A 10348-nucleotide genomic window follows, 5' to 3' on the forward strand; every position below is an offset into this window, starting at 1 on the left:
AATTATAAAATTATTTTGGTATTATTTTTTTGAAATTATTTTTTATAATTATGAAAAGAATTATAAGAAATTATTTTGATAAAAATAATTATAAAAAATTACAAGAGAAAAAATCATTTTTATTTTAGATTTAATTTTCTTGCCATATGTCAATATTTTATTTGTTGGTCAAACTTATGTCACACTTAGCCACCAAAACCAATGCCACCATAAAATTTCCCATATATATATATAGGTGCTATGTTAGTTTGGATTCATTATTTTCACCTTCTCAAATTACACCAAATTTTACAAGGATAACAAGTTACAGAAGGGAATTCATTTTTATTTGTAAAACTCCATCACTGCATCAATGGCACTTGAATCATTGCAAGCAACCTTAAATCTTGAAAATCCCGACCTCTTGCATAATTTCTCATATTGTTTCTCGGTTCTTTCCTTTCCACCATGAACTAGAAACATACCGTAATCCATGTCCACAGCATAAATATCCTTTGATGTTGACTTGGGAATTTCTGGCACTAAAATTTCCAAAACTATAACCTTCCCATCTGCTGGCAAAGCTTCGTAGCACTTTCTCAAAAACTTGACACATTCTTCATCTCCCCAGTTATGACATACGTGCTGATCAAATAATGACTTAAGTTGTTAGATTGATAAACAAATTTGAATGACTCTTTTGCATTGCAGCTATACAAACCTTGAGCAAAATGGCGTCTCCCTTTGGAACACTTTCAAACATGTCTCCCCCGATATGCTCTATCCCTTCGTATAAATAAAATAATTAATAAATCAGTGAATATTATAATGGGCTTGTTTGGGTGAGCTTTAAAAAAATTTTTTTTTTTTGAGTTATCTTTTTTTAAAAGATCTTATAGACAAGTAAAAGTAATTTTATATTTGGATATCTCATGTAAAAATATTTTTTTATTTATAAATTATGTTTGGGTATAACAGTATAAAAGTATTTTTTTGTTCATTTATTACATGAAAAACATCTTTTTTTTAAGAAAAAAAGATCTTTTAAAAAAATGTAAATTACAGTTTCTAAAAAAAGATCTTTTTTTGATTTTACTAGTGCTTTTATTTTTACTATTAGAAATTTGCCAAATACGTTAAAAAATAAAAAAAAGATCTTTTTCATTGAAAAAAGATCTTTTTTTTAACAAAATAATGACGTCCAAACATACACAATGTGAACAATAGACTAACCAAAATGTTTGGTAAATAAAAAGAATTAGCCAAAATAGTCAGAACTTATTTTTTCTTTTGTCTCCCTATTATTAGGATTAACTAATTACCTGGATGAGGGGGTGCGTTTTTCACAACATGAGGCAAATCAAAATTAATTGCTTTTTGAATTGATGGATATTGGAAGAGAATTTGTTTGAGGACTTGTCCATATCCACCTCCAACATCAACTAACGTTGATATTCCATCAAAGCCTCCTTTATATGCATCAAGGATTGATTTCACTCCTAAAGGCCCTGCTTGAGACATTGCTTCTCCGAAAAGGTTACCTAACTCTCTGTCTGTTTCCATATATTCAAATGCCATCTTTCCATACATTCTTTGGAAATGGTTGTGATTGTTAGCATCCAATATTGCATCTTTTGTATCTTTCCTATTTTGAAGAAAATAAAAATTATTTAATTATCCTCCTAATTACTGTGATGCTTTTGTTTTATACACAGAGAATGATTTCATTTTTAATGTATTTTGAATTCCAACACGTATTTTATATTAATGACTAATTTTGAGGGCTAATTTTAGTATACACATTATTTATTAAGGAGATCACATATTTTAATTTGTTCAGTTATAATAAAAACTGTGAAACATATATAGATATGTTTGGGTGACATTCTCAAAAAATATCTTTTACAAAAGTAAAACTGATTTTATATTTAGATATCTCATGTAAAAAGATTTTTTTATCTATTAATTATTTGTTTGGACGCTATTATTTATTTATTTTGATAAAAAAAGATTTTTTTCAATGAAAAAATATTTTTTTTTATTTTTTAGCGTGTTTGGCAAATTTCTAATAGTAAAAGTAAAAGCACTAGAAAAAAAAACATCTTTTTTGAGAAGCTGTAATTTACATCTTTTTTTCTTAAAAAAAGATGTTTTTTATGTAATCAATAAATAAATAAGTACTTTTATATCGTTATACCCAAACATAATTGATAGATAAGAAGATCTTTTTGTATGATATATCCAAACATAAAATTACTTTTATTTTTCTATAAGATCTTTTAAAAAAAGATAACTCAAAAAAAGATCTTTTATAAAAAAACTCACCCAAACAAATTCTATATTAAGGGCTTGTTTGGGTGAGCTTTTAAAAAAAGATCTTTTTTCGAGTTATCTTTTTTTAAAAGATCTTATAGAGAAGTAAAAGTAATTTTATGTTTGGATATCTCATGTAAAAATGTCTTTTTATCAATCAATTATGTTTGAGTATAACAATATAAAAGTACTTTTTTGTTTATTTATTACATGAAAAACATATTTTTTTTAAGGAAAAAAGATCTTTTAAAAAAAATGTAAATTACAGCTTCTCAAAAAAGATCTTTTTTTATTTTACTAGTGCTTTTACTTTTACTACTAGAAATTTGCCAAACACGTTAAAAAATAAAAAAAGATCTTTTTTTCATTGAAAAAAGATCTTTTTTAACAAAATAATGGTGCCCAAACATGCACTAAGTAAAATAAGATAAAAGTACTTTTTTATTCATTTATTATGTGAAAAACATATTTCTTTAAATAAAAAAAGATCTTTTAAAAAAATTTACCTAAATTGTAACTTTTCAAAAAATATATATTTTTATTTTTTAATATTTTTACTTTTACTATTAAAAATTTGTCAAAAATACTAAAAAGTAAAAAAGATATTTTTTTTAACATTTAATAGCGCCCAAAAAAAACACATAGTCTCTTCAATAGCAATATTTTTAGTAGGAAAAAAAAATGAGAAGCTAACTAATATTAACTACTGTAAGACAAATGCAATAAAAAAAATGGTAATTATGTAATAAAAATGCTTAATATTGAATAAATTAATAATAGAATTTGAGAAAGAGTTACCAAACATGACGATATCCTCGATAGATTAAAGCTGAGAGTGCAGCCAAGGAGTTTTCCGATTGATCATGACTACGTCTAAAGTATTGTCCAACAGGGGAAACTGCATAAACCCTTTCGGTGTCACCGTCTTCATTAATGGTGCGAATGGAGCAAGAGAGAAGAGAATGAGCCACCAAAGATGGCAGCATGCGTTCAAGTCTGCTACCCATCTCACTGTGTTGCTTTGGAATCTTAGACGCAATCTCAGAAGCTGACATGCCTAACGAGCTCTCTGCCTTTGATATGATATCAAACAAGTTCATATCAACAGCAGCCTCCAAGACTGAAGAAAACACTTGAACAAGTGCTACTGAAGAAGCTTTAGTGAAAGCATCATCGTAAACCTCCTCCTGGGAATTATTATTGCTGGAACTCATATTGCTATATATAATTATATACTGATTTATAGTGTCTCTTTGTATGATCTTGCTTAATTCACAAACGCTCACTTTATATATAGGAAAAGTCTAGGGCCAGCAACTTTATTAAATTTTGGTCAGCATTTAATCAGCAAAGAAAAGTAAACTATTGGATGAAATCTCACACCAATCTCACTTTATATATATATATATATATATATATATATAGCGTCCGACCATATAAGCATATTATTTTTCTACTTCTCTTTTGTCATATAAAAAACAAACTTTTCTACATATTTTTTCCTCACTTGTTATCAATTATATTAGTAATTAAAAAATTTGTTTACAAAAATACAATTTTAAATTTTTGTGAATTTATTTTTTTGTTAAACTAAAAGGTTTAAAAAAATTAAATAATAATAATAACTAAAGATTATATATTTACTAAATCCTTAAAAAACAATTAATGTTAAAAAGTCAATTGACTTGTGTGTTATTTATGATGATGGTAGTGATAAAGACTACCTAGATTTTATAAAGGTTAGTTTAATTAGGATGTGTCTTAAAGATATATAATAAAATTATTGTTAGTGAAAATTTTTAAATATATTTTTTTAATAAATACAAAATAAATACATTAATTTTTTTTTGTATTTTTAATAAAAAAAATTTTAATTTATTATTTTAACATATACTTTTAAAACATCAATTAACTAAATCCTATATTAAATAATGATTATTGGTGGTTGTTATGCATGGGACATGGTGGGAATCCTCTGCTTATTTAATTGAAATACTATGTATATATATATATATATATATATATATATATATATATATATATATTGTTTAATTTATTTTTAATATATATTTTATATTTTAACATAAATTTTATATTAATAACTAATTTTAATAATTAATTTTAATATATATCTAATTTAATTATTTTTTATACATAAGTTAATATACAAAATTTGAGGCATGTCACACGTTATATTTTAAAATACATACAGTTGAAAGTTGAAGCATTCATTTATCCTTGTTAGGTGCAAATGCAATGCGTATTCGTGGTTGTGCATATTATTTATGGAGTAATGTTATATGCACATTAAAATTAGTTATTAAAGTTAGTTATCAATATATTTAGAATATAAATATATATTAAAAATAAATTAAACTACACATATATTTATATACAAATACGTGGTTGATTTTAGAGTACAAATAATATTTTTATTATTTATGTGCGTTGATTATTGAGCACTTATAGAAATATAATTGAAAATAATTTGGTACAAAACTAATATTAAAATTAGTTATTAGTATAAAATACACATTAAATATAAAATATATATTAAAAATAAATTAAATTATACGTATATTTATATATAAATATATAACGATTGATTTTAGTGATTAATTTTAATACACAAATAATATTTTTGAATTGAGAAAGTGCTGATGAATCATCATGTCATCAAAGATTAATTAAATTGGACGGCATCCTAATAAATATGTATATTTAAAGTGGGTGAATAATATAAATGAGCTTTCTTGCTTATACATCATTGCAGGTCACGAGATAGTGAGATAGACGTTGTAGCCTTTTCTTAATTTCGGAGGCTAACAACAGAAAACTCATCATTAATCATGTGTGGTGGGTAAACTCTATTACAAAAAATAAAGATTGAATTCCATTCAATTTAGTAGCCACAGAGTTTGTTTCAATGTTTTGCAGAAGAATTTATTAAAAAAAAAAATTGAAGAGGAATGAAAAGCAAGAAATTAAGAAGCAAATTAATGCAAGTGGATAAGGATTTTAATGTGGGACAACCTGAATAGTAAAACTACACATATATGAAACTTTAATTTGACGCCATCATCATTATTCATTCACAGTACTAATTATACATAAATATTTTTCAGAATTAATATATATATATATATATATATATATATATATATATATATATATATATATTCAAAGTATGAATATTCAAAAATTTATTTGTCGTTTTACTCTAATTTTTATTTGTAAAACTCCATCACTGCAACGATAACTGAGGAATCATTGCAAGCAACCTGAAACCGTGAAAATCCTGAGGCCTTGCATAATTTCTCAAATTGTTTTTCAGTTCTTTCCTTTCCACCATGAAATAGAAAGATAAGAAAATCCAGATCCACAGCTTGAGTATCCTTAGACGATGTTGATTTCGGAATTTCTGGCAATAAAGTATCCAAAACTATGACCTTCCCATGTGGTGGCAAAGCTTCATAGCAGTTTCTTAAAACCTTGACACATTCTTCATCTCCAAAATTATGACATACATGCTGAAATAATAATGATGTCAACTTGTTAGATCTTATTAATATATAATATACTGGTAAAGACGCTTAAAACGTCTTTTTGTAAAGATGCTTATATTTCACATTATTATTAGACGTATTAATGAACAGGTTATTTTAAATTTCTTAACAAATTAAAATAAAATCGATTTTTTTTATAACAATAACAATAAACCCATATTTTTAGAAATTTAATTGTATTTTTAAATTTTTAGGGATTTAAATGTCTACAAAACAAAAAATTAGGGATATATTTGTCTTTTTATAAAAAAGTTTAACGATATTCGGTTTAGATTGTGTAATTCGATCGGATCAAATCGGGTCTAATAATTATAATGCAAATAATTGGGTTTATTATTATTGCTATAATAAACCGATTTTGTTCTGATTTATTAAAAAATAAATTATTAACTAATTTAATAAAAATATTCAATAATAACATGAGATATGTAAACGTCTTTAAAAAAAGACATTTTTAATGTCTTTATTAGAGTGTTCTCTATAATATATTCATGACTTAGATAATAAATAAATTTGAATTATTATAAAATGCTAACCTTGAGTAAAATGGCATCACCTTTTGGAACATTTTTAAACATGTCTCCTCCAACATGTTCTATCCCTGATCAATGATCATGCAAAATTAAATAGTGCATGCTCTCTAAATCAATATTTGTTTATTTTGTATTTGGCATTCATGAGATGAAATTAGTGATAAAGAATTTACCTGGATGAGGAGGAGCATTTGTCACAACACGAGGCAAATCAAAATTAATTGCTTTTTGAATTGATGGATAGTGGAAGAGAATTTGTTTGAGGACTTGTCCATATCCACCTCCAACATCAACTAACGTTGATATTCCCTCAAAGCCTTTATATGCATTAAGGGTTGATTTCATTCCTAAAGACCCAGCTTGTGACATTGCTTGCTCGTAAAGATTACCTAACTCTTTATCTGTCTCCATATATTCAAATGGCAACTTTCCATACACTTTTTCGAAATGATTGTCATTGTTAGCTTCCAATATTGCATCCTTTGTATCTGTCCTGTTTTTTTTTTTTTTTTTTAAATAAGAATCATTAAAATTTATAATGTAAAAGACAACACATAAGTAAAGAATCAATTTTCTTAGAAACCAACTAAAAAGTAGTCAATTAATTGAAAAATAAGTCTACTACAAAAAAAAACCAACTCCCCACTATCTCAAAAAAGTATAACTATAATATAGGCTAATTATTTATATTTTTAGTTTTGAAATTTAAAAAATTAGAGAAGTGGCAAGTTATTTTTTTTTTTTATAATAAACCTCCTATTTTTCAACTAGTTGATTCTAGTTGGCTACTTTCCTAGTTGGTTCTCACCGAACCGTTTTTCGAATTTTAAAATTAAAAATAAAAACTATTTTTCAACTAGTTAGCTCCAAGTTTAGCTACATCTTATTTGGTATCCTAGGGATCATAAAATTTATTATTTTTTACCATCAGTTATCAACTCAATTTTTTTAGTTTAGTTAATCTAATAATCCAACAACATACTTTATCTCATACTTATAAATATTAAGGGCTAACTGATTGTCAAAGCTAATAAATTCTCATGATCCTTTGACATTGTTTATTAAGTAATAGTGACTATATTATATGTATATCAAAATATATCAAATTAAATCACTAATGTAAAATATATGTTAGAATATAAATACACGTTAAAAATAAATTAAATCATACACATATTTATACTACTCATTTTAGTGTATAAATATGATTTTGTAGTAATAAATATGTAAGATTACCAAAGATGACGGTATCCTCGATAGACTAAAGTTGACATTGCAGCCAAGGAGCCTCGTTGTTCATGACTAGTATAGTACTGTCCAACAGGAGAAACTGTATAAACTCTTTCAGTGTCACCGTCTTCATTAATGGTGCGAATGGAGCACGTCAGAAGAGAACGAGCCACCAATGATGGCAGCATGCGTTCAAGTCTGCTGCCCATCTCACTGTGTTGTTTTGGAATCTTAGATGCAATCTCAGAAGCTGACATGCCTAATGAAGTCTCTGCCTTTGATATGATATCAAACAAGTTCATATCAACAGCAGCATTCAAAATTGCAGGAAAGACCTGAGCAAATGCGAAGGAAGCAGCTTTGGTGAAAGCATCATCGTAATCCTCCTTGGTGGTTATTGAACTCATCATATTCATATATGCTACCTACTTTAATTATTATTACTCTTTAATTAAACTCACTCTAATTTAGTGTGTGTAGTAGTCAGTAGTCACTCATCACTCTATATATATATATATTAGTCAGTGGCAAATATACACGCTAAGATTAAGATTTTTTATTCCATAAGATTTGACTATATGCTTTTTTAATTAACGGTTCCGCTACGTTACCAACAGCATATCTGTCAACTTCTGCCAACTCTTATTTATAATTGTGTTTCATGGAAATGTGTTTGTGGATGTGTCTAATAAAAATGTCTTTTTTATAGCTGTGTTTAATAGAAGTGTCTTTATAGATATATTTTCTGGATGTGTCTCTTTATATATGTATTTAAAATATATTAATTATTAGACACATCCACGAACACACTTACATGAAACATAATTATAAATAAGAGTTGGCAGATAATATGTTGGTACCCTATACTTTTCCTTTAATTAAATATTTGTTTGTGATGAACGACAAATTTTTAAAATGAATGATTGTTTAAAATTAGAAGAGGGAGTAGTAATAATCTAAGTAAATAATATCATATATAAATATACCGTTTGAAAGTTGAAACATTCATCACTTAGCTTGTTGGTACTGTTATTCGATGAATTATTGAGTACTTTGTCAAAGATTAAATCAGACGGCATCCTAATAATTCATTAAAAAGTTGAACATAAACGTAATGGAGCTTTCATTGTAGCCTTTCGTCAATTGCGGAGGCTAACATTTAACAGCAGAAAAGTCATCTTTCTAGATTATTCTAGACTGAGCTCATGCATGGATTTTGTTTGGTTTCTGTTTTTCTTGTTTATTTTTATTTTCCAAATCCTGTGAACGAGAAAAAAAAAGTAAAAATAATATAAAATATGATTTTATTATTTTTATTATTGTCTCTTTTCTTTTATAAAACAACAAAACTTTTAATAAAAATAAATATAAAAATTGAAAATAAAAATAAAACACACACCGAATATATATGTTAAATTATTTTTAAAGTTTTCATTCATAGAATCTTTAAAAGCATATATTTGAAGAATATTCCAAAGGATATACTATAAAATTTTCTTAAATATTGTAAGTATTTTTAATTTTCTTAATTATGAAAAATATTTGAATGTATTTTACTATGTGGTGAAATGGAGTGTGTGAAAATTATGGAACATCTTTGATCAACACAAAGTGAAATTGGGAACTTGATAAACCATGGTGTCACGTATAATTTATTAATTTAGTGTACCTTTCTATGATCTTGCTTAATTGACTAACGCTCACTATATATACGTTACCATATTATTAGTATATTACCCAACTAGCCTACGAGTAGGGGTGTACAAGACCTGATTTGAATCGAAGATCCAGCCCAAATCCAAAGAATTTTGGGGTATGTTGGCCTGAATTTGAAGTGGTCTGAAAATTATCTGAAAAAAAAAATAAAACTGAGATCGGGCGATAGTTCGGATCACCCGGTCTTTAGATAATAAATAAATTTGAATAATTATCTAAAGACGGGTCTCTATGTCTCTCACCTTCCGTCAAATTCTTTTCCTCTCATCCCTCTCAACAGCCACCATGACAGCGCCAGTCACCAATCCCTATCTTTAGAGTCACAATGGTGGTGCTTCTCTTCTCGGGATGACGTCTCTCGCCGACGACGACAACTGCAAATGGCAACGAAATTTCTCTGACCCTCAAGGCCTGAACGACGACGGCGATAATAATGCTTCTGCCAAAAACATTTTTTGTACATTTTTTTTATCATATAACTTTTTGACATATTTTTTCTCACTTAGCTTGTTATCAATTATATTAGTAATAAAAAAATTGTTTACAAAAATAAAATTTAAATTTTTAGTAATTTATCTTTTTTTTTGTTAAACTAAAAGATTTAAAAAATTTTAATAATAATAACCAAAGATTTATATGTTTACAAAATCCTTTAAAAATAACTAATGTTAAACCAACTTGACTGAAGTGTATTTATGATGATAGTAGTGATGATTAAGACCACCTTGACTTTGTAAAGGTTTAGTTATTAACTTACTATTAACGAAAATTTTTTAAATGTTTTTTTTAATAAATAAAAAATAAATACATTAAAAGATTTAACTTTTTTTGTATTTTTAATGAATTTTTTAATTTATAATTTTAAAATATATCCTCAAAATACAAGTTAACTAAAATCTATATTTAATAATGATTATTAGTGGTTCTTGCATCATTGGGTACGGTGAAAATTCTTCACTTATTTAATTGAGATACCGTAAATAAAAAGCATATTGGTGGATAGCTAATTGG

General features: G+C 26.3%; 2 protein-coding genes across 2 annotated transcripts; both read right to left on the reverse strand.

Annotated features, from left to right (window-relative positions):
- Window positions 1-215: 215 nt before the first annotated feature.
- LOC107622472 (isoliquiritigenin 2'-O-methyltransferase) lies at window positions 216-3551 on the reverse strand. The gene is made up of 4 exons (XM_016324378.3): window positions 3091-3551; window positions 1302-1624; window positions 701-765; window positions 216-624 (listed from the first exon to the last, which is right to left on the reverse strand). The coding sequence occupies exons 1-4, from the start codon at window positions 3504-3506 to the stop codon at window positions 325-327; spliced, it is 1104 nt and encodes a 367-aa protein (XP_016179864.1). The 5' UTR covers window positions 3507-3551; the 3' UTR covers window positions 216-324.
- Window positions 3552-5288: 1737 nt separating this feature from the next.
- On the reverse strand, window positions 5289-8109 carry LOC148582077 (isoliquiritigenin 2'-O-methyltransferase-like). Its single transcript, XM_088487071.1, has 4 exons — window positions 7628-8109; window positions 6565-6884; window positions 6395-6459; window positions 5289-5822 (listed from the first exon to the last, which is right to left on the reverse strand). Exons 1-4 carry the CDS (start codon window positions 8035-8037, stop codon window positions 5520-5522), a joined length of 1098 nt encoding a protein of 365 aa, XP_088343197.1. The 5' UTR covers window positions 8038-8109; the 3' UTR covers window positions 5289-5519.
- Window positions 8110-10348: the final 2239 nt, after the last annotated feature.

The sequence above is a fragment of the Arachis ipaensis genome, chromosome B10, assembly GCF_059453495.1.
Source record: "Arachis ipaensis isolate K30076 ecotype BB chromosome B10, ASM5945349v1, whole genome shotgun sequence".
In the NCBI taxonomy this organism is placed as follows: domain Eukaryota; kingdom Viridiplantae; phylum Streptophyta; class Magnoliopsida; order Fabales; family Fabaceae; genus Arachis; species Arachis ipaensis.